Source organism: Pleurodeles waltl, chromosome 5 (assembly GCF_031143425.1).
Source record: "Pleurodeles waltl isolate 20211129_DDA chromosome 5, aPleWal1.hap1.20221129, whole genome shotgun sequence".
NCBI classification, from domain to species: Eukaryota; Metazoa; Chordata; class Amphibia; order Caudata; family Salamandridae; genus Pleurodeles; species Pleurodeles waltl.
The window spans coordinates 440,547,489-440,574,796 of NC_090444.1; the positions used below are offsets into that span (position 1 = coordinate 440,547,489).

General features: G+C 46.8%; 2 protein-coding genes across 11 annotated transcripts in view; one reads left to right on the forward strand and one right to left on the reverse strand.

Annotated features, from left to right (window-relative positions):
* The window catches only part of UGP2 (UDP-glucose pyrophosphorylase 2), a 440,011-nt gene extending 414,927 nt beyond the window's left edge, over positions 1-25,084 (forward strand). For all 6 annotated transcript variants that reach the window (XM_069234231.1, XM_069234233.1, XM_069234232.1 and 3 more), the window contains exon 10: positions 23,956-25,084. In XM_069234231.1, the coding sequence (XP_069090332.1) occupies positions 23,956-24,063 (108 nt within the window). In that variant the 3' untranslated portion in view covers positions 24,064-25,084. The remainder of the gene's footprint in view (positions 1-23,955) is intronic.
* The window catches only part of VPS54 (VPS54 subunit of GARP complex), a 555,456-nt gene continuing 553,069 nt past the window's right edge, over positions 24,922-27,308 (reverse strand). For all 5 annotated transcript variants that reach the window (XM_069234226.1, XM_069234229.1, XM_069234227.1 and 2 more), the window contains one exon: positions 24,922-26,735. In XM_069234226.1, the coding sequence (XP_069090327.1) occupies positions 26,630-26,735 (106 nt within the window). In that variant the 3' untranslated portion in view covers positions 24,922-26,629. The remainder of the gene's footprint in view (positions 26,736-27,308) is intronic.

The following is a 27,308-nucleotide window of genomic DNA, read 5'->3' on the forward strand; positions in this document are numbered from 1 at the left end:
GGGCGCCTTATTTATGGAATGACGTTAGCCGGCGGAGCTGACTGGTGTGCGTCAAATAAAATGACCCACACCAGGCAGCGCCGGCGTAGGGGAAAATGGAGCTTGGGCGTCAAAGAATGGGGCAAGTCGGTCTGAGGCAAAAAATCTGCCTCAACCCGATTAGCGCCATTTATTTTGACTCCCAACCTCCATTGACATGACTCCTGTCTTAGCAAAGACAGGAGTCATGACCCCTTGCCCAACGGCCATGCCCAGGGAACTTCTGTCCCCTGGGCATGGTCATTGGGCATAGTGGCATGTAGGGGGGCACAAACCAGGCCCCCCTATGCCACAAAAAAAATACTTACCTGAACTTACCTTAAGTTCCCTGGGATGGGTCCCTCCATCCTTGGGTGTCCTCCTGGGGTGGGCAAGGGTGGCATGGGGTGTCCCTGGGGTCGTGGGAGGGCACCTCTGGGCTCCTTCCGAGCCCACAGGTCCCTTAACGCCTGCCCTGACCAGGCGTTAAGAAATGACGCAAAAGCGGCTGGACGTCATTTTTTTTTGACCCGCCCACTCCCGGGCGTCATTTTTGCCCGGGAGTATAAATACGGCGCGCATGCCTCGGAGTCATTTTTTAGAAGGGAACGCCTACCTTGCATATCATTAACGCAAGGAAGGTGTCCACGCTAAAAAATGACGCAAACTCCAAGATCTTTGGCGCTAGACGGGTCTAACGCCAAAGTATAAATATGGAGTTAGTTTTGCGTCGGATTTGCATCAAAAAAACGACGCAAATCCGGCGCAAACAGAGTATAAATATGCACCTAAATTTCAGGGGCGTAGGCTGTTGTGAAGGTGCAGGGTCTGGCTGGGTTCTGAGAGCCAAAGCACAAGCTGAGCCATAAAAATATGTACATTAGGCAGCAAATGTAAACAAAATATGATAAAGGTTCTGTAAAATTAAATACATCTATTGTCTCAGCAAAGTACATACAAATATATCACTGGATTGAGTGATATTTATTGAAAGTAAAAATAAAAAAATAAAAAAAAATTGGAGCATTCAAGAATACCCCCATGCCCCTGTGACCTTACCTTGAGTTACCCAAAATGTGTCATTCTGCCATGCTTTTTGTTTATATGGCCTATTTGGTTATTGAGAAGCAAGATAATTTTATCTTAACCACAGACAAGTGAGGTTTTTGTACAGTGCAGATCTTGAACTTAATTATGTCAGTATGTCGTTTTATAATAACCATATTCAGATAAGTTATGTGTAGAGCGCAGATCAGAACTGATTTGGGTCAATCTGCTATCAGACTTGTTGGTTGAGGAAAATTACATTGGAGTAAAGAATGTGACGTGGATAGCACAGTTAGTTCAAGAGGGAAGCCTGGAATTGACCTCAGGTTTCCATGATGCAGATTGCACGATTCAGACACTGTATGGTTACATCCTTCTGTTTTCCTTTTAACACCAAAGATCAGTGCTTTGTGTTCAGTGTATTCATGATTTATAGCTGTTAGTAAATGGATTTCAGTAAGCACAGGTTAGATCAAACTGAGACTATACACATGCATGTGTGCATAGTCTTAAGATTTAACAGTGTGCTTTTCTGTTTGGAATAGTTTCACAGACAACAAAGTACATACTTGGTGACAGAACACATCTGTCTGGGATCATGCTGCACTTAGCAAGTGTCTCCTTGAAGACCTGTAACCCAAGAAGCAGACTCTGGTGGGACAATAAGGCCCTTTTCGTTTTTCTAATTATTTAATCGCGTCACTGAGGTGCTGAGCCTCCTAACGTTTTCTCAAGTCAAGTGGGGGCAGCAGTACCATTAACATAAAATGCCACACCCTGACTTCCCATACTCTGCTGGCTCCTTCTGGCTTGACAAACAGAGCGGTCCTACAGCCCCCATAGAGCATGCACCTCTGGTTACAGTGCTTAGATAGATTTAGGGGAAGTCAGCATGGCCTCAGAGAGTCTTGTTCCGTCTGCCTCTACAGTTTCCACTTTAAAACCCTGGTTGCTGGGGGGAGAGGGAGGAGGGTGCTCATACATCTCTTCCCTCGCTCAGAAGACTGGGTGAGACAAATCCCAGAGCCCCGGCCCTCTATAGTGTCCAAGCCTATGGCACAGTAGCTAATGATTGCCAGAGAGGTCCAGTGCCTTGGCCTTCGGAGACTATTACCGTTCCACATATTATGCTTGGAACAAAAAAGTTGCTTCTTTCTAGCTTCAGAAAATCTAGCTGGCCCCCCCCCCCCAAATGACTTTTTAAAAAATATTTTACAGCTGCCATATCAGGTGCCAATGGATGCTTTTCCATAGAAATATAACCTAGAATGGATTGAGGTTTTTAACTTCTGATGGAAGAGCACCAATATTTGCAAATTAGCTGGAGGTGACATAAGTAGCTGGCTGAAATACTCCTAAGATGAATTCCCCTGTTTCTAAGGCTGTGCAGAAGGATTCCTGGGGCGCTTCAGGTCGCAATGGCTAAGCAGATTTTTGAACAGGAGCAAGTTCATCACTAGTTAAAAAGACTATCTGTCTGCAGCATCAAATACAAGTTTCAAGAAGGACACAGATAAAAGTATTAGAGGATAGAGAAGGGGCACAGATAAGAGCACCAGGGTGACCAAAAATACATATCAGTAACCAGAGGGATGGTGGTGCACGCCCTCTATTGTTCCCCTCCTTCGACTTCTTACCAGAGCGTGCCTGGGGCAGAATTCTGACTGCTGAACAATCACAGGAAAACTAATGACTTTTGAGGTGCTAGACTAAATGAAAAGTGATCATTTGCCTATTGTATAACTTGTATCTCTTCTATCCAGGGTTAGACCTACCAGACTAGGTTCATACATACACAAAAGTAAGGCTTCTGATAGATGCTTCTGCCCAGAAACCCCTCCCCTTTAGAATATTCCCCTGGTGTCACACTGGCTCCAGAGACTTTAAGCCATGCTCCTGCATGCCGGTAGGTTGCGAAGTGCTGAACTTCAAATAGGAGCCACTTGCATACACTGACGTCCGTTTCTTTCTTTCCACACCACCAGATACAGAATTGGAACAATTGCTCTTCTCTTTATAAGATGTTGATCTCAAAGTTACTTCAAAATAATTTTTGCAGTGGTGCTGCAATATCGGCCCCCAGTAACAAAAGTAGCAAGCAAGTGTTTTTAGCCTCCCAGGCCAGGCATTGCTGCCACCACTAGTGTGCACTGCACCCCATGACACCCCCCAACTCTCAGGGCTGGTCAGAGAAAATTGCCAGGGCTGCTTTGGGTTGCCAGTCTGGCCCTGATAAAAAGCCCAAGCCAAACTTCAGAGAAGGTGCAAGGGTGTTCACATGTCTCTGTCTTGCTCCAGAAGCTGATCCCCTTTAGATTCTGTTCCGGTCCTTTCCCCGTGGCACCCTGAATTTTCAGAGCCATCGGCAACGCCACAGCAAACTTAGGTATTCGGTGAAGCCATGCAGCTGCTCTTTGGCACATTACCGGCTCCCTCTGGTTCGTGTCCAGGCCTCAAGGAGCCGCAAGGTTCTCCACCTTAGACTTTTCGTGCGGATCCATCCTCATCGCCTTTTGGACCTGCTAGGAGCTCCACACCAGCTTTGCTGCAGCCTCTGATCTTGGCACCACGACCCACAACAGACCCTGGAGCATCGACGCCATTGATGCCAAATGACCAAGTTCAACCTATGATCTACTTGGGCTGTAGCCCTTGGGCAACCTATCAGATTCTGATACCTTGCCCCTGTCTTAAGAGTGCACCTAAACCCTTCATGCTTTATTTAGAACGGATTCTGACCATGATGCAAATCATGCTGGGGATGAATTGACCCAACTATACACTGATGACAATTGTTAAAAGGCCCATCAGCAGGGCAGTGACCTTGGAGACCTACATAGACAGTGCCACAGAAGAGGGGGCCTCCTTTGCCATGGTCCTGCGAAGGGCGGCAGAGGGTCTCAACCTCCAGTTACGTACTATGTTGGTGAAGACTACTGTCTTCACTTCACTGAGGTGCTTTGGCATGGGCAAATAAATACTGAGCCCCTGTTTTCATTCAATGAAGCCCTCACAGAACCCTTTTCAGGACTTGGGCTAAACTGTGTTCCGGACCTTCTTTGAACAGGCAGATAGCACAGCACTATCGTCCAGCCCAGGTGACCTGGAATTTCTGACTTAACACCCCACACCAGAGAGTCTAGTCTTGCACGCTTCAGTGAAGTAAGATCCGCTAACCAAATTTAACATCCACTGTGGCTTGGATACCATAGATGGATTAGGCAGGACAGTTGACACCAGTGTGGCATTCAGGAGGCACGCCTGGATGAGCTCCGTGGGCATATCCAGTGACGTCCAGTCCACGTTAATGGACATGCCTTTCAGTGGCTATTGTCTTTTTGATGAGAAGGCAGAATCTGCCCTTTAAGGATAGTAGGGCCATGGTGCTATCCTTGGGCCTCACCACTCCAACAGTTTTTCCCCTTCCGTGACTATGGTGCGGGCTTCCAATACTGCCAGCATGTCCAGTCTGCCCAGTAAACTCTTCCCCCTATTTTGGTTCCCTCAGACCACAGTCTTGTGCCCCACCCACTGCCTCAAACCCTCTTTAGTTTACCTTTCGAGGTACACAGCCATCCTATCAGAGGCAAAATTGGACATATGATGCCAGGGTCTCAGGTGATAACTTCAGACAAGTGGATCCTACAGATTGTCCTTTTGGGGTTATGCCCTACAGTTTATCACTCTTGCACCATTTTCAGAATGGCTGACAGAGGACCATCTGTCCCTCTCGCAGCAGAAAGTGTAGGACTTTTGGCCCAAGGAGACATAGAGAAAGAGAAGTAGGCTTTGATTTTTACTCTTGCTACTTTCTGTTGCGGCAGAAAGATGGGGGGCTTTGTTCTGTTTTAGACCTGCACCTTCCCAATGCCTTCCTGCGGAAAGACAAATTCAGAATGCTCACCATGGCCGAGGTCTGGCCTGCCCATGACCCTGGATTGTAGCTTTGGACCCGCAGTACGATTATTTTCGCATCTCCGTCCTGCAGTCCCACATGTGCCCTGTGGCTCACATTGGGGGCAAATGACTTTTAGTTTGCTGTGCTCCCCTTTGGTCTCACCTGTGCTCCTCGGATGTAAAAGTGATGGTGGTAGATGCAGCATATCTCCGAAGCTCAGAGGTTTCAGTCTTCACCCTACCTCAGTGACTGGCTACTGAAGGTGTCTTGGGTAGACACACACACACACACACACACACACACACACACACACTCACTCACTCACTCACTCACTCACTCACTCACTCACTCACTCACTCTCCCCAACTGGCAGACCATCACATCAGATACCCCAAAGGGGCTACTCCCTCCCTTTTGATATTACCCCCCTCCATCCATGCCACCATCATAGGATCGAATGATGGATAATCACTTGGCACTTCTCCAAGAGGAAGTTACAGCTCTCTTGGCAAAGGGAACCATGGAGAGGGTCCCTGTGCCAGAAGTAGGTTGTGGTTGTTATTCCAGCTGCTTTCTGGTGGCCAAAAGGGACAAGGGCACCAGCGTATCCTAGACCTTAGGTCCCTCAATCTCTTTCTCAAAAAGAAGTTCAAAATGCTCACTTTGGCTTAGGTTTTATCTGCCCTGGACTCAGGAGATTGGATAGTAGTGTTGGACTTGCAGGACGCTTATTTCCATACCCCCATCCTGCCTGCCCACAAACATTACTTGCAGTTTCATGATGGTGATGGTGGTGGTCACAGCCCATCTGTGCAGGTTAAGGGTTTCAGTCTTCCCCCCTACCTCGATGACTGGCTGTTGAAGGCGAGCTCGTCCCAGCCTGTCGTCTCCACCCTCCAGACTACAGCAGACCTTCTGCAGTTGCTGGGGTTCACTATAAATGTGCCAAATTCACACCTGACTTCCTCTCAGGTGCTCCTTTTCATCAGAGCTGTTCTAGACCCAGTGCAGTTTCAGGCTTTTCCTCCCGAGCGGCAAGTCCAGGATATTCAGGCTATGATACCGCTGCTTCAGCGTCTATCCTGGATTTAGGTGAGAATGACTCTGACTGCTGGTCCCCATGGCCTCCTGTATCCTGCTCATGACACATGCCGGATGGCATATGCGGGCTCTGCAGTGGGACATGAAGTTCGATTGGGTGCAGCATCAGAGGAATCTCTCCGACATCTGCAGAGAGATCTGAAATGATACCTAATGAACTGCGATTAGGCGAGAAGCAGATCCCTCTTCCTTCCCCAACCAGATCTGACAATAGTGACAGATGTGTCACTCCTGTGATGGGGCGGCCATCTGGGAGAGAGGGAGGATCAGAGGTGTCTGGTCTCCGGCGGAGTGTGGGCTCCACATCTTCCTGTTGGAGATCCCGGCAATCAGACAGACATTTAAAGCATTTCTTCCTTCTCTCAAAGGAAAGTGGTGCAGGTATTCATGGACAACTATTTCGAGCTACTGAGCATGGGCATCTATCCTCCAGTCAGACTGCCCCTTTGGTAGGACCTTCTGTTGCAGCAGCAGAGGAGGGTTCTCCACCCAAACCTCTCTAGTCTCTGCCTTCTTGCTAAAGATTGAGCGGTGGCACTTGACGGCTTTTGACCTTCCGCCCGAAGTCTGTAATGTTACCTTGGCAGCCAGACATCCTGCCACCAACAAGGTATACGCCTGTCAGAAGAAATCTGTGGCATGGTGCACAGTCAAGTCTGTTGATCCCCTTTCTGAGGTTCTCTTGTTTATTCTTTCTTTGGGCCAACAGGGCTCTGCTATGGACACTCTCAAAAGTTAATTACCGGCTGTCTCTGCATTTTTTAGGCTGCCTGATCAGCCTTACTTGTTTAAATCTCCAGTTGGAAATAGGTTTGTTAAAGGCCTTACTCATGTTTTCTTCATCTCTATTGTTTATGCCCCAATGGAATTTGAATTTAGTTTTGACATTCATGATGTGTGCTCCTTTCGATCCTCTTCACAATTGGCCTCTCAGATTTTTCACTTTGAAAACGGCCTTCCTTCTGGACATTACATCTGCCCACAGGATGAATGAGCTGCAAGCTTTGTCATCTAAACCACCCTGCCTTTCCATCTTCCATCGTTTCATATATGCCAATCCATCACCTTGCCTACTTTTTACGCATCCTCACATCCTTCTAAGGAAGAAGAGAGACTCCACCACCTGAGCCCAAAAAGAGTGTTGGCGTCCTGCCTTGATCGAACAAAAGAGATCCGGGTGGACGATAAAACCTTTGTTGGTTATGTGGGTGCGAAGAAGGGTCGGGCGGTGCAGAGCGGACCATCTCCAGATGGGCCGTTCTCTGTATTAAAATCTGTTATGCACTGGCCAAGAAGCAACCACCTGAAGTTTGTGTGCTCCTTCTACTATAGCAACAACTGCGACCACTGCATTAGCACGCAGAGTTCCAGTCCTTGATATCTGTCAGGCAGCAACGTGGGCATCCTTGCACATAATCACCAAACACTACTGCCTGGACAGTCAGGTCTGTAGGGACGGGTATTTTGCCCATTGGTTCCTTCAGGACTCTTAGGGTGATCTTGGTTCGTAGACTCACCTCCGGTGCTCGGGTATCTATTCAAATGGTAAGGAATCTGTAACTAGAACTCTATCGGATGAACAAGTTACTTACCTTTGGTAACGCCTTATCTGGACATATTCTAGTTGCAGATTCCTTACCAACCCACCCATCCTCCCTGCTCTACAAACTGATTTCTAGGTACAGGGACTCCCCTTTGAGGGCTTTCATTTTGACACATCTGTGGTCAGTGTTCTTCATGGCTCTGAGCTTCTGGCGCAAAATGTTGTGAAAAGAAACTGAAGTCAGCACGCCAGGGTGGCTCCTGTATAGGACACACGACACATCCTGTGCGGCCGCCGCCGACGGATGAGGTGCCAATTGACACGACCTAATGGCGTGCAGGGGTACTGCTCAAGAAAAAACTCTGGATCCAGATTAACGTCTGGGGAAATTCAAAAGGTAAGGAATCTTCAACTAGAATATGTCTCAACCAGATAAGGCATTATTGAAGGTAAGTAACTTGTTAGTCTACTGATGTAAAAGTATGGGCCAGTTTGCACGATCATTAAAAGCCAAAAGGCATCACCTTTTAATGGCGCTACACAATCTTTTGGCTGAATGTAAATAGTGCCACAAAAATGCTGCAAACAACGCAGATGTGTGTTGCAAAATTCCAATTTGGTGCTGTAAAATACTGTGGGTGGTGGGTGGCAGAGGTGTGTCTGTAGAATTGTGGCTGATAGTTTCACAATGCCTGCTATCAAATTTTCAATGGGAAGTACATTTAGGTGAACTATATGCGGCGCCATCTCCGATTAATTGTAGGTGGATTGTCATTAGGTGGAGGTCATAAGTAAGCTAACAAGGTAAACAGGGTGACATTAATTGGACCAGATAAAATTTCCAATGTTTTTTTAATTTTATATATATATATATATATATATATATATATATATATATATAATTAAGGCGCTGTGGGCAATTTTTTTTTTGTCCCTGTACTTCATTAATGTGTGAGATACCAGACTGATCCCATTGACTAGGATGGGTACTCCAACCACACCTGCCTTTAAGAAAAGCAGGCTAATGACCCGGAAGCGCAATGTTGAATTTAACTGTGTGTTTCCTCAGCAGTTTTTCCTAGATTGTTGAAGAGTGAGTGAGCCCTAACTGCCTAATCCCCAAAAAACAGGCAGGGTTTAGTCTACACTATACACATCTTTATACTGAAATATATTGTTCATAAAACAACTTGTACAATAAGACTGAACATTTCGTTTTGGTGACTTTCGCTCTGCGTTTTGTGTAGATTGCTCTGGTCTAAGCTTCCCATGAGGGGACTCCTGCATAAGGTACTCCAAATAATAGTGACCCTCTACACAAAGACATGGGGTTAAAGTGGCCCTCTTTATCAGTGTAGCTCTGGTGACAACACATACTGATTTCAAGCTGGATGTGTGCTTGACCATCCGCTTCTTTCCCTGTTAATTCATTACCTACCCACTTTATTGAAAGCTAGCGGAAACTCCCTTATAATGAATAATCCACAAGACAATTCCCTTTTATTTATTTATTTAAAAATATATATTTTTATTGAGATTTTGCTACTAAGTGTGGGAATAGCAAACAGCGTTGAAAATGCCATTTATATAAAATATCTTTGATTCAAAATTGAAAACTATTGCAGTGTATAAGTATGTTGGTGTTGTGTTTGATGATAACCATGACTTGTTCTACATTAGCAGCCTTTGCAGATTTAATTGCAAATATGGAGGCTACGCAGTAAGTCCTTTACTGAAGGCATATGTTGCAATAGTAATTCCTACTGCTACTCAAGGTTAGCCAGCATTATTTTTAGAGGTCACTGTTACTAAAATGTGTACCAAGGTAGAAGTTGTGGCACTACGGCCCTTGACCTGGGTCTAGGTTATTTGTCCTTCGTAAACTAGGTAGTTTGTAATAAAATGTTTGTCGGCATTACAAAGGCCAGTGAATCATTCACTAGCAGTAGATTAGTTATTGGATTTAGGCAAGTGAGACGGAATTTGCTCACCGGTCAAAACGACAGTTCGAGGCTCCGTTGCTAATGGATGGCCTGTCTTTAGAATTAAAGCACATTTCAAAGGCTCAGGTTTCACTAATAATGAAAAAGGTGTTTAAGCAAAAAGTGATTGACATGTCATTTAGTGCACTTAAGACCTGTACTGAAAATAAAACAATACGGCTATACTTTCCTAAAGTTGGGAATGTCACGGGCGGCATAGTATCTGATAAATGTAGCCAATTCTGACCTGTGACTTTATTTAGGATGGAGGGGTACAACTTAATCACCATACTGCAACTGGGTTTACAGTTTTTAGGGTTGTAGTTGACCCTTGCATAGGACTGATGAATTAGCTCATATTATGCTTTGCTGTTCACCGTACAAGTCATTGAGGATAAAATATTTGAAACCTAAAAGTAGTTGACGGACTGTTTCATCAGCTATTTGTCTTTTACTGGCACTAAATGTAGGCAAGGTCGCTTTTGCCTTTGTTTTAGTGTTTAGAAAGTTGTAACTTGATGTCTTTCTTAATGTTTTTAACATTATTGGTACTTGGATGATTATTCTTAACATTTTACTATTTTCCTATCCAAAATGTGTATTAATTTGTATTGCATGTTACACATTGAGTGTATTGATCTTATGGCAAAAAAATGTCTTAAACTCTTTGGAACAGCGGAAGCACTTCTCAAAAGTCAAAAAACACAACCTGTCAGACACAATAAAGCGATTAAATTCAAGAAGAAATGCGATCACTTTGGACGAATTAAAATTCTTATTTTAGAAATTGTTTTGAGACTAAAGTTCCTGCCCCAGACTGCCCTTTAGAGGTAATTCTTGAAGTAGTGGCACTTACGCTGCTAAAATCTGAAAAAGGATATCTTCATTGCGTGTTCGGATTTCGGTGATTCCTCTAGACTTGGTATTTTACAGAGCAACTCAACAAGTGCCATGAGTACGTATGTGAGAAATGCACGAAGTGACCTCCCCTGCTGACTATAACGGTCTATTCTTTACATCAGTGGAAGGCCAAAGGGGTAGAATGACACACACCGTGTCACCCCTATCGCGAGTTTATGAAATCTCATCAGTACCATCTACCTGGACAGCCAAAGACACAGAGTACCAGGAATTAATTAGGCCCAGATTTAGCAATAAGTCATGCTGCCCTGAAAGTTACTATATACTGCGTGAAAGGGAGAAAGCAGAACAGCGCATTATCTATTAAGATGTGGTGCCAATTTGCTATCTCCCTGCACTAGCGCACTTTGGATGCCAAGTGCTAATACTTACCGTTGTGCCTGCATTGTGGGAATGTGGGTGCAGTGATTCCCCAAAATAATTATGCCTCATTTACACGTCCACGGGTGGATGTGTTAGGGACTGTATTAAATATCAGTTTCATGAAGTGTTCTGAGACAAGGCACAACAATACATATTAAAAAAACTGTCAGTTTAGTTTGGACGGACTCAATAAGTTAGTTCTAGAGTGGAATTAAAACTTGAGATGTATTTCAAAAACGGTATAGAAATTGTAATGAGTGCATGCACAAGTCATTGCCATGAAAGCTCTCAGTATTATTGTATTACAGAATGGTAAGCAAAATTAAAAACTATTGTAAGGCCCAATGAACAGCAAAATCTGAAGAAATTAGACAACATCACTAGTAGAATTAGAAAGTTCTCTGTTTTATATATGAATTGTTCTCATTGAATAGAATTAAAAATGCAGGCTCATCCTGGTGTGAGCAAAAGAGTTACAATCTCCCCCAGGCATCAGATTTTTTTTCTTCGAGCATTAACCTTGCTCGTCTGTAGGTGGCGTCGGTTGACTCCGTTGGCGTCATAGTCCCCGTGATGACGTCGGGAGAAGTCCATAGACGCCGCCTCACCGCAGTGATTTCAGTTTCTTTTAACGACTTTCCACGACAAAGCGCAGAGCGCTAAGAACACTGAGATTGGTGCACCAGAGCTTAGAACCTGAAAGGGGAATCCCTGAACCTAGAAATTAGTTCGCGAGCAGGGAGGATGGGTGGGTCGGTAAGGAATCTGCTACTAGAATATGTCTCTACTAGATATTTTGTTACTGAAGGTAAGTAAGTTGTACATCTGATACAGACTTCTAGTTGCAGATGCCTTACCTTAGAATAGATACCTAAGCAATGCCATCCTCGGAGGTGGGCTGCGAACAAAGATCATACTAGAAAGTCCTGCAGGACCGAACGACCAAAGCAGCTGTCCCGGCGGACCAGACTGTCCAGGCAGTAGTGTTTAGCAAACGTGTGTAGGGATGCCCACGTAGCTGCCTGGCAGATATCCAGGAGAGGTACTCCATGTGCTAACTCAGTAAAAGCAGCAGCAGTCGCTCTGGTGAAATGAGCACGCAAGCCTTCAAGTGGTTGCTTCTTGGTCAAAGCGTAGCACATCTTGATGCAAAGAAGTACCCATCGAGAGATGGTACATTTTTGCACCGCCTTCCCTTTCTTCGCACCCACATACCCGACAAAAGAGTTGATTGTCCACCTGGAAATCTTTAGTACGATTAAGCTAGAACGCCAACGCTTTTTTGGGGTCCAGACGGTGGAGTCTCTTCACCACATGTGAAGGATGTGGGGGTGCATAAAAAGTAGGCAGGGTGATGGACTGGCCTACATGAAAAGGTGTAACCACCTTGGGAAGGGAGGGAGGAAGGAAGCCTTAGTGTGCAGCACAACTTTGTCAGGGTGCACAGACAAGAATGGAGGTTTGGACGAAAGGGCCTGAAGCTCACTCACCCTGCGAGCAGAAGTGATGGCTACAAGAAAGACAGTTTTGAAGGTGAGGAGCCATAAGCGACAATTGTGCATCGGCTCAAAGGAAGTACACATCAAAAAAGTAAGGACAAGATTTAGGTCCCACTGAAGCACGATAAATGGGGTGGGAGGAAATAAATGGGTGAGACCTTTTAGGAATCTACTCACAATAGATTTAAAGAGTGAGGGCTGATCAGGTAATAAAAGGCCGAAATGGCAGATAAATACCCTTTAAGGGTGCCAAAAGCAGAGCCCTGCTGTGCCAAAGAAAGAATGAACAAAAAGAACCTCAGATGGGGGGGGATCAACAGATTTGTTGGTGCACCATGCCACAAATTTATGCCAACGACGGGCGTATATGGTTTTGGTGGAGGGATGCCTGGCTGCCAAGATAACATTACAGACTAGTAGAAGATCAAAAGTAGTCAACTGGCGCTGCTCAATCTCCACGCATGAAGGCGGAGGTTGGACAGGCTCGGGTGGAAAACCGTCCCTTGCTGCTGCGACAGAAGATCCGCCCGAAGAGGCAGTCTGAGTGGAGGACCGATGGCCATACTCAATAGCTCTGGATACCATACTCTCCATGCCCAGTCTGGAGCCACCAAGATGACTTTGGCTCAGTCGTTCCTGATCTTCTTGAGAACTCTAGGCAGAAGTGGTAAAGGCGGAAAGGAGGTCGGAGTTCCACTCGAGATGAAAAGCAACTACGAGCAAGTGCCGCCTTGCAAACTCCAACGCACAAAACAGCTGACATTGCGCGTTCTCTGCGGAGGCGAACAGAAGAAATGCTTTCAACGCAAGCCTGATCGCCCGGAGCTTCAGAAGATTGATATGGAGCCCAGACTCCGCTGGAGACCAGAGTCCTCGTATCTCCACCTCTCCCATGTGTCCACCCCAACCCAAGAGTGACGCTATTGTCGCCATAGATAGATCCGGTTGGGAAAGGGAGTGGATTCGAAAGCCACCACTGCAGGTCTTTCGCAGTCCCCTCTGAGATCTGGACCATATCTGAGAGATTCCCCTGATGCTGCGCCCACTGGAACTTCAAGTCCCACTGCAGAGCCGGCATATGCCACCCCGTATGTGTCACTAGCAGGATGCAGGAGGCCATGAGGCCTAGCAGAGACTCAGTCAGTCTCACCGAAACCCAAGACAGAGGCTGACCGATTGGAATCATAGCCTGGATATCTTGGCCTCGCTTTTCAGGAGGATAAGCTCGAAACTGCACTGTGTCGAGAACAGCTCAGATGAAAGGGAGCGTCTGAGAGGGAGTCAGGTGTGACTTCGGCACGTTTATAGTGAACCCCAGCGTATGCAGGAGGCTCGCCGTAGTCTGAAGGTGGGAGGCTACTTTCTTGGGCGTGTCTGCCTTCAACAGCCAGTTGTTGAGGTAGGGGAAGATTGAGGCCCATAACTTGCGCAGATGAGCTGCAACTACCGCCATCACTTTTCTGAACGCCCAAGGGGCGCTGGTAAGGCCGAAGGGGAGCATGGTAAACTGATAGTGCTGGTGACCTACCACTAATCATAGGTAACGTCTGTAGGCAGGCAGGATGGGGATGTGGAAATAAGCGTTCTGCAAGACCAATGCTACCATCCAGTCTCCTGGGTCTAAGACAGACAGAACCTGAGCCAGGGTGAGCATTATGAATTTCTCCTTCTTGAGGAAGTAGTTGAGGTCCTGAAGGTCTAGGATAGGATATAAGCCCTTGTCCTTTTTGGGCACCAGAAAGTAGCAGGAGTAACAGCCATGATCTACTTCTGGTACAGGGACCGTCTCTATAGCTCCCCTTGGCCAAGAGAGCTGCGACTTCCTGGCGAGAAGTGCCAAATGATCCTCTAGGAGTTGGCTGAGTGATGGAGGCATGGAAGGTGGGGCAGATTCGAAAGGGAGGGAGTAGCCCTTTTGAATGATCTGCAAAACCCACCTGTCCGTAGTGATGGATTCCCAGTGGGGCAGGTGATGGCGAATCGTGCCGCCAACTGTCTGAGAGTGAGAGAACAGACTAGGAGAGTTTGGAGGCTGCAACGAGAGTAGAGGTGGACTGGGCAGACCTCTGGTTCCCTGTCCCACACCCATGTGGGATTCTGCGTCCCCGGCCACACAGCGGCTGAACAGCATGGGTGGCATGGTGGCGGGGTTGGGGACACGACAGATCTCCCCTTCCGTGGCCACGAAGGGGCGAAAAGCGGACTGCTAGGGGTGAGGGGCAGCAGAAAGACCAAGGGACCGAGCCGTAGCCCAGGAATCCTTGAATCTCTCCAAGGCCAAGTCCGCTTTGTCCCCAAAGAGACGGTAGCAATCAAAGGGCATGTCCATGAGAGACTGTTGGACATCCCCCGAAAAACCAGAGTTACGCAACCAGGCATGGCGTCTCAAGGCCACCGTCCTAGCAACCGATCTGACCAGAGAGTAGGTCGTGTCCAGCCCACATCGGATCGTTAACTTCGCCGCATCTCTCCCATCATTGACAGCTTGGGAGACGATAGCACGGGCCTCCTCTGGTATCTGCGGCAGAACTTGCACAACCGTATCCCACAAAGAGTGGGTATAGTGGCCCTAAAGGCATGCGGTGTTCACAGACTGCAGCTCAAGACTGGAGGAAGAAAACAGCTTCTTCCCAGAGTATTCCAGCCTTTTTGATTCCCTATCTGGGGGTGAGGTGTTGGGACAGGAATTTAGGGTCGTTCAGGATGGGCCGATGGAGGCGTGCGATAGTACTATTCACAGGAGCCCATGTGTTGGGTTTGGACCAAGTACCCAAAAGGACATCGATGAGAGCTTCATTGAATGGTAAAAGGGGCTTGGATGTGGAAGCCCCTGGTTGAAGCACCTCTGTCAGGAGGTTGGACCTGACCTCTACAGTAGGTAGCTCAAGGCCAAGGACCTCAGCCGCCCTACTGACCACCATAGCATAAGTCGCTCTCTCCGCCGTAGCCACGGTAGGAGAAGATAGCATGCCAGCGTCTGGAGAAGTGTCAGTCCACTTGCCTGGCCCAATTCCTGTGCCCAATCCAAAGTTGGGTCATCCTGGTATTCATAAGGGTCCAGGGACTCCTCCCATCCTTCCACGAATCCGTACCCATAGGAAAAAGGGTCCAAATCCAACCTGGGGTGAGTAGGCCCCATCGAAGCGAGAGGTGGCGTCAGCCGACGCCGCTCCGACTCAGTGTCGTCGGGGATAAGGATCGGGTCAGCGTCGATAGTGGGCACTACAGTCATTGGGAGAATCGACAATCGAACCGGCATTGGGGAAGGTCTCAGTTGTGCGACCGGCGTCGGTGTGGATCTGGAGTGGACCTCAGTGGCTGGAGCCGAAGCCGATGGCGTGGAACCTGAAGGCCCTCAGCCGAACCCCTTGGGCCCGAAGGCGCCTTGTTGGGGTCGGTCCCCCAAATATGAGGCACATGGCCTCAAGAACTCTAAGTTGGGTGGGGTCGCTCTGGCCCCCAGAAACTCGGGGAAGCACAGAGCGGACCCAGAAGCAGGCTCCAAGGACTGAGGCCTTGAGTGTTGACGCTCCGCTCCTCCTGCGTTGCTTCAGTGAGTGATGGGGCGAAGTCGAAGTATGATGAGACCGCTTTGATTTTTTCTTTTTCTTACCTGTACCTGAAGATTTGGAGGAACATGAGTGGTGGTGGCTCTGCGATCGGTCTTGAGACCTTCCTCTTGAGCAAGACCGGGACCTACGCAGAGTCGAGCGCTGGGCTACCATGAGCTTAAGAGAGTGCTCCCTCAAGGCCTTCGGTGGATGGCCTGGCTCTCGGAGCATGACTTTGGGTCGTGGTGGCACTCCAGGCACCACAAACAAACCCGACGCACGAGTACTTCAAGGATTCTTGTGAGATGGCCAGGTCCTTGCTGCAGCCCCCATCCCCTCTACCCCCAAATCTGCCTTTTGTGATTATGGAGGGGGCTACTCATCACACCAATTACCATCCAGCCACTGTGCGGCACTTGGTATGGTCGGTCTGCTGCACTCCCCCTCTGCAGCAGCCTCTAAACCCTACTAATCTGCCTCTTCCCACCACCTTCCTACATCAGGATGATGAAGGATGATATGTCCCTTTTCTGCAAGGAACTTATGGCTCTCATTGGCCAAGGGAGTCATAGAGATGGCTCCAGTGCCAGAAGCAGGCTGTGGTTGCTATTCCCCCTACTTTCTGGTCCCCAGAAAAGCAAAGGGCCTTCACCTTATTCTAGACCTACGAGCTCTCAGTCTCTTCCTCAAGAAGAAGTTCAAAATGTTGGCACAGGTATCCCTTCACCCCTCCTCCTCACTACAACCACCCCTCCCGACCACAGACGCATTTTGGTGCCAGTGTGTTTTAACTGTAGTTCACTGGGATCCTGCTAACCAGTGCTTTCTCTCATAAATTAGATTGCTGGTAAACTTTTTACACCCACAGTTGGCATACTGGTGCATCCATGTAAGTCCCTAGTATATGGTACCCAAGGCATTGGAACACCAGGGGTCTCCCATGGGCTGCAGCATATATTGTGCCATTTATGGGAGTCTATGCAAACAGTGTCTGCAGGCCTGCCATTGTAGCTTGCGTGAAATGGTGCATGTACCCGTTCACCATCGAACCTGGTCACTGCACTTGGACATTATAAGTCACCCCTCTGGTAGGCCCTTTAGCCCAAGGGTAGGATGCATGTCTCGAAGTGTGAGGGTACCCCTGCATGAGCAAGATGCCCCTACAGACCCTAGGCAAATTTCCGGACTCTGTACATGCAGGGAAGTCATCTTAAAGTATGTAGTGGACACAGGTCACCATGAGTGGTCCAACTGCATATTGGCTTCTCCGAACCCAGGCATATTTGGTATCAAACATGTTGGAATCATGCAACTACCCCAATTCCAGTGTTAATTGCATGATACCATGTAATCTGGGGGTTCCTCTATTTCTGCCTATGCAGCCTTACGGTGTCTAGCTGAGAGCCCACGCTGCTGCTGCTGACCCCAGACAGTGATCTGCCCTCCTGCTGATGAGCCAGGCTCAGGCCAGAGAGGCAGAACTAAGGATTTCCTGCAAGAGAGGTGTAACCACCTCCCCCTGTGTATTAGGTGTCTCAGGGCTGGGGTGGTGTGCCACCGGACTACTTTGAAGGGCACATTTGGTGCCCTCCTTGCATAATCCAGTTTGCACCAGTTGAGGAACACCCGGTTCCCGCTCTGGCGCAAAACTACACAAAGGACCGGGGGTGACCACTCCCCTGTCCAGATCCTACCCTAGGGAGGTGCACAGAGCTCTTCTAGGTGGCAACTTGGTCTTGCCATCTTGAAAATAAGGTGTGCAGAGGCCCCTGGGAGGATCCGACTGGTTAGGCCAGGTAGAGGATGTCCTTGACTCTCTGTGATAGGTGGGTCACTTCAGAGAGTGACCAACCCCCTTTTAGGGTTAATTACAGGCTTCCTTGTGAGTGACTCCCCAGATTTGCAAAGCAAGACTTGCCAAGGAACTCTCCTAGACATCTTATGCTCCAGGCCTCTGGAACCCCTGCTGGTCTGTTTTGGAACCGAAACACGTCTGCTTCTGATAGGAAGGCTCCCACTGCAACATTGTTTCTCCGGATCCTGAATTCTGAAACATCCAAGGCTGTGTATCCTCCAGAGTCACAAGACTCTGTTTGCACCTGGAAGCATGAAGGAATCCCCCTTGGAGTGAAGGAGTCGTTGCTCTGCATCTGCAGGCACCTCAAGGCCACGCTGACCGGCTGGTGGAGTCTGCTGTCCCATGGACTTCTGAAGATCCTGCTTCACAGGTGGTGAGTCTGTGGCCTCCTCTGGGTCCTGTTTGTCTTCTAATTAACTTGGGAGACTGTGGGTCCCTGCCTCTGCCACTGGACTGGAACCCCTGTGCACCGCGACTGTTGCACTTGCAGAGGCTTGTAGACTCTTCCTCCCGGAGATCCTCAGGCCCCAAGAAGCCCCTGCCTCCAGCACTCTGCAACTTGAAGATCAGCCCCTGTCCTGCAACTCCTGCGATGTGGGACTTCTGTTATGTCATGGCGGCAAAGCCTCCCTGTGTCCATCAACTGTGGGTCACTCGTGGGGGGGTTCCATCTACTTCTGCAGTCCTTCCTGCATGCTGAAGGCCAGCCCTTACTCCCCCTCAGTGGTAGAGTCTCCTGGACCTTGCTAGTCCCAAAAACTTTGCAAATCCTGCTGCAACTCTTGCTTGCATTTGCCAGTGCTTGTTGGTGACCTGGCTGGTCGGTGAACTGGCTGGTCAGTGACACTCCTGCAATCCGGCGACTGTCAAGGGACAGCTCGTAGGCGACTTCTGGGATCTCCAGCAGTTCCTGGACCCCACAGATGGGCTGCTTCTTTCACCGACTCACAGATACTTCACCTTCAGGCAGGTGGGCATTGCCACCAGCAACACCTGGACACCTCCAAGTGTGCTGGACTCTGTCTCCTTCCTTTGCAGGCCCTCCATGTCCAGAATCCGTCCCTGGGTTCCACCGGCCTGGTCTACGGGTTGTGACAGCAGCTGGACAATCCAAGGCATCCACTGACTTAAGGGACAGTCACTTTTCCCCTCTGCCTCCAGGTCCCCTGGTGTAGGTACTCAGTCTTCTGGGTATCCTGGGGTGGAGGGGTCTTCTCCGACCTTACTCTTGTCTGTTGGTTTCCTCGTGGTCCATTGGGAAGGGTCCTGAATCCCACCAACTCCCACCACAACTCTGTGTTAGCCTATGGGACAACTTGGTGGGTAATTACCTAGTGCCTGGTTGCTGGGGGACACTTACTGTACTTACCTCTGGTGTTCCAATCTGCCCCCAGCCAACTACCACATTTACCTTGGTTCGGTTCACTATTTCACATTCCATTTTTTAGTTTATGGTTTGGTCCTCCCATAGTGCCCGGTGTATTTTTATGCTATTTCTGCTGATTATCTTATGTGTATATATCTGCAAAGAGAGCTATACCAATGCTAGACTACTAGTTGTGCTGTAGTAAAGTATCCTATATTTTTGCATCCCTTTTGTTGTACTTTCTTGTGTGTGAGTTATTGTCTGACTCCTGTGGTATTGCAGGTACTTTACATTTCTCCTGGATGAGCTTCAGCTGCTCGCCTCAGCTGCCCCTAGAGAGCTTTTCCTATCTGGACAAGTATTCACTATCACTAAGGGTTGTTAGGAATTAATATAGGGTTCTGCATCATGGGTGTACACCATAAACTGAACCAGCCTCCTACACTTACAAGCGCCCCTCAGGTGTTCACCAAGGTAATGGCAGTGGTTGTAGCTCATCTGTGGAGATCAGGGGTGTCAATTGTTCCCTATCTCCACGACTGTGTGTTTAAAAATAAGGTGAGCTCATCCCAGGCTGTTGTCTGACTACAGCAAACCTCCTGCATTTTCTAAAGTTCACTATAAATGTGCCAAAGTCACACCTGACTCCCTCTCAGATGCTCCATTTCATCAGAGCTGTTCTGGACATGATGTAGTTTCAGGTTTAAATCCCCCATCCCCCCACCCCCAACCCTCTGTCCCACCCAGCGCAAATCCAGGATATACAGGCAATGACACCAATGTTTCAGCCTCTGTCCTGGATTTCAGTGCGACTGACTCCGAGGCTGTTGGGCCTCATGGTCTCCTGCTAGTGAGACATGCCAGATGGCTTATGTGGGTACTTCATTAGGACATGACGTTTCAGTGGGCATAGCATCAGGGGAATCTCTCCGACATGGTCCAGCTCTTGGAGGGAACTACAAAGGACTTGCAGTGCTGGTTAGCGAACCGCGATTGGGCCAGAGGCAGACCCCTTTCCCATCCAGATGTGACAGCAGTGACGGATGCATCACTCCTGAGATGGGACGGCCATCTGGGAGAGGTAGTGATCAGAGGAATCTGGTCACCTGCGGAAGTGGGCCTCCACATCAACTTGCTAGAGCTCCATGCGATCTGACTGCCATTAAAAGCTTTTCTTCCCTCTATCAAGAGAAAGATGGTGCAGATATTCAGACAACAGCACTGCCATGTGGTACTGCAACAAGTAGGGAAGGGCAGTGCCGGGTGGGGTTGCGGACCCTTTGTCAATAGGTTCTTTGCCTCTGGATGTGGCTGGAACAGCAGGCCATATTCGCTAGTGGTTCAACATATGGCAGGCTTGCTAAACGCCAGAGAGGCCAAACTGAGGCAAAAATGCCTAGTGGATCACGAATGGCGTCTCTGTACAGAGGTGGCATAAGGTTTCTTTCAGCAGTGGGGAGAGTCTTGGTTAGATCTGTTCACCTCTGCAGAGAATGTGCAATGTCAGCAGTTTTGTGCGCTGGAGTTTCCAAGGTGGCACTCGCTTGCAGACTCGTTTTGTCTCGAAGATCTCAGGCCTCGTGTACACCTTTCTGCCCATACCACTTCTGCTAAGTTCTCAAGAAGATCAGGAACGACCAGGCCCAAGTAATCCTTGTGGTTCCTTACTGGGCACGAGCATCTGGTATCCTGACTGCTCAGCATATCCATCGATCCTCCAATCAGACTGCCCCTTTAGGAAGATCTTCTGTTGCAGCAGCAGGGGAGGGTTCTTCAACTGAACATGTCTGCTCTCCACCTTCTTGCGTTAGGATTGACCAGCGACCGTTGACAGCTTTTGACCTTCCTCCCGAACTCTGTAACATCATCTTGGCAGCCAGGCGCCCCTCCACCAAGAAGGTATATGCCTGTCGTCGTAATAAATTTGTGGCATTATGCATAGACAAGTCTGTTGACACCCTTTCTTGCCCCTCTTTCTCAGGTTCTACTGTTCATACTTTCCCTTGCCAAGCAGGGTTCTGCTACAGGCACTCTTAAAGGGCTATTTGTGTGCAATTTCCGCCTGTTTGTTGTTGCCTGATCAACCTTCTTGGATGGAGGGAAGAGATGGGTAAGACCCTTCAGGAACCTAAGTCCCTTATTGTACATAGGTTCCTGAAGGGTCATACCCATCTCTTCCCTCCATCCTAATCGATCCCATCCCAGTGGGATCTTCATTTGGTTTGGACTTATTTTTTTAATGTGTCCTCTTTTCGTGCCTATTCACAACTGTCCCCTCAGGCTTATCACATTAAAAACAGCCTTCCTGGTGGAAATTACATCTGCATGCAGAGTGAGTGTGCTGCAGGTCTTATCATCCAAGCTGCCCTACGGCTGTATCCTGACAAAGTGGTGCTTCGCTCTTGGGCCTCTTTTCTGCCAAAAGCGGTCACTTATTCATGTAGGCCAATCTACCACCTTGCCTACTTTTTATACCTTCCTCCCTCTTCCCCCCCCAAACCCCCATCCATATAAGGAAGAGGAGACACTCCAGCGCCTGGACCCAAAAAGAATGTTGGCGTTCTACCTTGATTGTACAAAAGTTCCAGGTGGATGATGAACTCCTTTGAGTATGTGGGTGCGAAGAAAGGTTGGGCAGTACAGAAGTGAACCATCTCCAGATAGGTGGTAGTGTGCTACGCACTGGCCAAAAAACAACCCCCTCCATCCCTGAGTATTTGCTCACTCATTTCACCAGAGCTAAAGTTGCGACCACTGTATTAGCACAAAGAGTTCTAGTCCTGGATATCGGTCAGGCAGCAACGTGGACACCTCTACTCATGTTTACCAAACACTACTGTCTGAACATTCGGGTCCATAGGGACGGGCACTTTGACTGTTCGGTCCTGCAGGACTTTCTTGTTCGAAATTGGTTCACAGACTCTCCTCCAGGGATGGTATTGCTTGGGTTCTAGTCAAAGTTAAGGAATCTGCAGCTAGAAATCTCTTTCGGATGGGCAAGCTATTTACCTTTGCTGTTGCCTTATGTGGTAGAGACTTATATCTATCTGCAGATTTCTTACTGACCCACCCTCCCTGCTCTGCAAACTTATTTCTGGGGCAGGGCCTTTCAGGGCCTAGTTTTCACACACCAGTGGTAAGTGTTCTTCATGACTGCGCTTCTGGTGTGGAAAGTCGTGAAACAAAACAGACGTCAGCGTGCCTGGGTGCTGCCTATATAGGAATAGCAATGCTGCGGACACAGAGCCTATTGATACCACCTACTGGCGTGCAGGAATACTGCTCCCAAAAATCTTCAGGATCCAGTCTGACACCTGGGGAGAATTCAAAGATAAAGAATCTGCTGCTAGATATAGTCTCCACCAGATAAGGCATTCCTGAAGTTAACTAACTTGTCCATTACCATACCTTACTTGGTCTACCCTGCACCACTACAGCCAGGCTTTGTGCTTAGCCGCCACTGGTTAGCCACTCACCGCTGTGCATGGCCTTCAGCTGTGTGCAGAGGTCCTGCGCTGAACACCCTACAGGCAGCCAAGATCACTTTGATGGCCAGCCCCATGGTCTGGCATTGCCTACAAGGCCCTGGTTTTCTTTTACTTCGCAATACTACAGTGAAATTACACAACGGCCATGCTGAGCCCCGCAGTAGTATTGCAGTGCCATGAAAATAATATAGATTATTTGACCCCAGGGTCAGAATACCACTATCCTGCCCCCTCATTCCTTGTTTTTATTAGTTTTCTACGACATGGGCACAGAGTCCCTGAGTCATAAAATAGCGGCTGCATCTTTCTCTGCATGTTGCAGCCAGTCTTATGACATATTTTGACCTTTCGGTAGTACAGAGAGCCCAGCCAATCAGAATGTGTTTTCAGCATGCAGTACTTTGCAGAAATACCACAAAGGTACATCATCGCTATATATATATACATGAATTTTGGTCCAGCTTTCTGCCAAATTTGTTGCAATTATGTTCTGCCGTTTTTGATGTAGTACTTTTCAAATGTCCTATGGGGAAAATGTGTTTTGGGAGCCCTCTCCCCTTTTCTTGGCCTGTGCTAGATGGAACACACCCAATTTTTGACAACCATTTTTTGTGGAAAGTTTTTTTTTTTTGAAGATTTGTCAAACAGCACCAAAGTTACTTGCAAACCCCCCCAAAAAATCAATTCCTATGGAAATCTGGTCTTTATATAAAACTTAGAACGAAGGACTGAAAAAGAGTGGTTGGAGAGCGTGTACCCATTTTTTCTCTCTAATTTCTATATAGTGTGTATATACAATGTCTTGAGGAAAGAAGCAAATCCGTAGGTTCAGCATCTCGCCCGATCTACTTAGCTGCCAATTCATTAACAATATTAAAAAAGGCAGGTATGTTTTATAAATCTATAGATTCAGCAGGAGCGAAGGGGCCACGACAAGCACGAGGCCTGCTGCATAATGATCAACTTCCCTTTGTGACAGTTCAGTTCGTCATGACATGGGCTTCTCTCGGTAGGGCACATGCCTACAGAATGACGTGCATGCTAGTTGAAGCCGCATCATCACAACTTTTTTTTTTTCTCCTCCTCTCCTGCCATGCTGTACAGCATCTGCAATTTTGTGTTTTGCCGATGCTGGACAGTATCAGCAGAAAGCCTTGGCAAACTAATAGCTCAAAAAGGGGAGAACTAGTGGCTTTGCTTGTGCCTATCTTGATTACTGCTGCAATAAATAGTAAATAGTATGTAATGGAAATAACAGTAAACTTGTAGAGAAAATGGTCATGTATTCCAGCCTTTTAATACTTTTATTTGTTACTCTAGGGTACTGTAATCATCATTGCAAATCACGGTGACAGAATTGATATCCCCCCGGGAGCAGTACTGGAAAATAAAATTGTGTCTGGCAATCTTCGGATTTTGGATCACTGAAGCGGAAAGCTACTATTGCTGCTACAATAGCTCTTACTATACAGGCGTCTATTAGGAGTAATGCAAGACGCACACAGAAGCTTGGCCATCTACCACTTCAGTGTACCCTGCAGTATTGTGTTAAAGTAGTTCTGTGATGTATTCAATAAAGAGCATAGTTATGTGCAAATAAAGGTTTGAAAGCAATACCCAAATGTCTATAAACATATTAGTAAATTCAGAGTGTAATCTTGTAGGTAAATACAAGTGCAATAACTGCTTAGGAGAAATAATAGACATATGATGAAATTATGTAATGCAAATACTTAGCTTTACAGTTTTTTGAATTATCTGGAACTTTAAAAAAAAATCAAATGCCTGTATGTACTGGTTTCATGGATGTAGCTTCTGCCACCAGTATACCGTTTTTTCCCCCTTTTGCGTGCAAGCGATCGCTGTAGATATCGCTCCTTCTTGCGCTGGAAGAATGTGGTTTGGTTTTCAAAAAGCTTCTGATTTTGTATTATTACATTGCTTTTGCTGAGGGTGACTGGCCAGTGTGCAGAAAAGAGCTATGTGGTGTCTGCAGCAGACATTTCATAATAGATCGTGGATCCAATATTTATTTATAGATTATTTTCCTAAACGAGCACTTTACTCTGCAGTTCTATAGTTCTGCTACTGAGCCGAGTATTGTTGAAACATGTCCCATCTTCTGTTTTTCGACTTGGACATTTAAAATCTATAAGAGGTGAGCAATAACCCCTCTCACCTCTTCCCCCTCCTGTCTGTTTCCATGCCACTGTTGGAACCACATACATGTATGTTACAAAAACTGTTTTTAAATTCTTACTTTATATGACAACGTAAGAGACAACGAAGCTGTGTAAGGTTTTATTCCAGTTAAAAAGCATAAATCCTTATGACAATCATCCTTTCAAATTATACTAAGTTGTGGGCCACGTGATTTATTTAAAAAGATATGATGACATGCATTGTAATATACGGTCTCATTAAAGCAAGTTTGGATTCATAATAGAAATGTGTAGTAATGCCTTTTTATTTTGTTTGGGAAGGTATCTGGATCAAAGACGCACTGTTTTTGGATATTTCATGGCACGTCTCTGCAAGAACCATAGCAGCAGAAATTGTCATATTCTATAATCAGCACAATTTTAGGCACTCAGTTTACTTTGGGGGCGATATCAAGAACTCTGCCAGCATTAGGCAATAAAAACGCAGGCACTTGTTTAGTATTTTTGAGTGCTGCTACCAGTTTGTACAGTTTCCATAAGTACAAAAGTGATCAATAAATTAACACCAGCTTCATACACCCTTAAATATACTATAGTAATGCAACTTTAAAATTGTACAAGCTTAAAATAAAAATATTCTGTTACCCCCACCGTTTTTGCGAGTGTTTAAAAACGCAACCAAACCTTCAAAAACACTTAAAATCAAGTTAAGACACTGACACGGTTTAATTGAAAATACCCACGTAGGTCAGCAGATACTGCAAATAAGTACTTTTGCCCCACCACAAGTAGCAAGAGCAAAATCATCGCCATAAGAAAAAAGTCTACAAAAAGTCTGATTGAAAATGCCAGCATTCTAAACTAACATCATCGGGGTGTCCAACCAATCCCTGTATGTCGCCATTAAATGATAGTAATGAATAGTCATGGTAGGGAAATGGAGAAAAAAAAATGTGTTCCACTCTTCAGAAGTCAGCTAGAGACATTACTTTAGAGGGACCCTTAATACCTCCATAAATAAAAAACAAAATAAAATGGTGTGATTCCGTAATCACGCACATGCGCGGTAAAGGATGCACGTGCCTACAGAATGATGCGGCTGCCATTAATGCTTAGTCAAGGCTGTGCAATGTAGGTCCAGATCGATACCAGAATTTCAGCATATGCACCGCAGATAAACGTCCGTACGGTGATTGGAACTGGTTTACACAGTAGCTTGTTATCCTGAAAATCTGGTGAGGATTCGCCGTCCCATTTCTCAGCAATGTACCCCTACAAACGGTAACATTGCCTCCGTAGTAAACTACTGCTAGACACCGTGAGGAGGTTTTTAGGTCGTGGGCTTTTCCAACTTCCGCCTCTTACCGGCATTTTCTGAATAGTTGCATGCAGGCAATAGTTTTACATACATCAATCTGTAAAAAAATATTTCTTTAGCTAGAGAACCTCTTTTCGACGGAGAATAAATTCTGAAATATCGTAAATTATACCATCATTAAATAATGCAGCGCACCACTCAATCATGTTCATTCCCAGGAAATGAAACTCCGATGCAAAGCATCTATACTTATTCCATGTGAATGCAAAGAGCTACAGTGTATTCTAGACGGTTACGGCTGTGCTACAGCCATAATTGTATTCTTGGATTTGGTCCACTGAGTCCAAACAGCTGCTCATTTGTGCCTCCTGAAGGGCATCCAAACTCCCTGACAGTCCTGCTGCGACAATGTTTCCAAATTAAAAAAAAAAAAAACATTTTACAGCCGCTGGCTTGAACTCTGAACAAGTCTGATTGTCCTTAATGCGCGAAAGTCCCTTGTTCAGTGCGATCATCACCTCTTCTGTTCCCAAATCTCAGCCATGTTAAGGTCCAAGTAGTTGAGGCTTTTCAAGCCTTGAACATTTCCAGTGTAAAACGCTACATCTGCCGCCACCAACCTGCAAAAAAAACAGCCATTTAATACAAAGGATGCTAAGAAAAATAGACAATTATCAGCAACGGTTGTAAAACTATGATCTCTTGTTTTTATTATTTTTGACTTTACCAGAAATCCAAGACACAACTTAAATTTCTCCACTGACTGCCTTTGTGTAGGCAGATGTTGTTCTGAATTTTTGCTAGAAATATAACATTAATGATTTATTAATACCTTGCTCAACCATTTGCGCCTGTGATTCGAGAACAGCTCAAATGAGCTAACCTGCCTCATCTACCATCGGGGACTGAGAGAGTAGGGCTTAAAAGGTTTTTTTGTCTGCAAGGCCTGCTTTCCTAGTAAATTTTCATTTGGGAGCAAAAGGGATTTTTCGGTACATGTACAATTTTCCTGGACGAATTTCACCTGGAAAATACTGGGAAAAGTGTCCTTTCGAGTCAAAACCTGCGGTAATCGGGTGCACAAACTAATAAAGTATATTATGCCTCATTCGAGGCTGCAGGGTTCACAGGTAACACTGCACCCACCGTATACATATCACTAACTACAATACTGGGTCAATATGAATGTAACA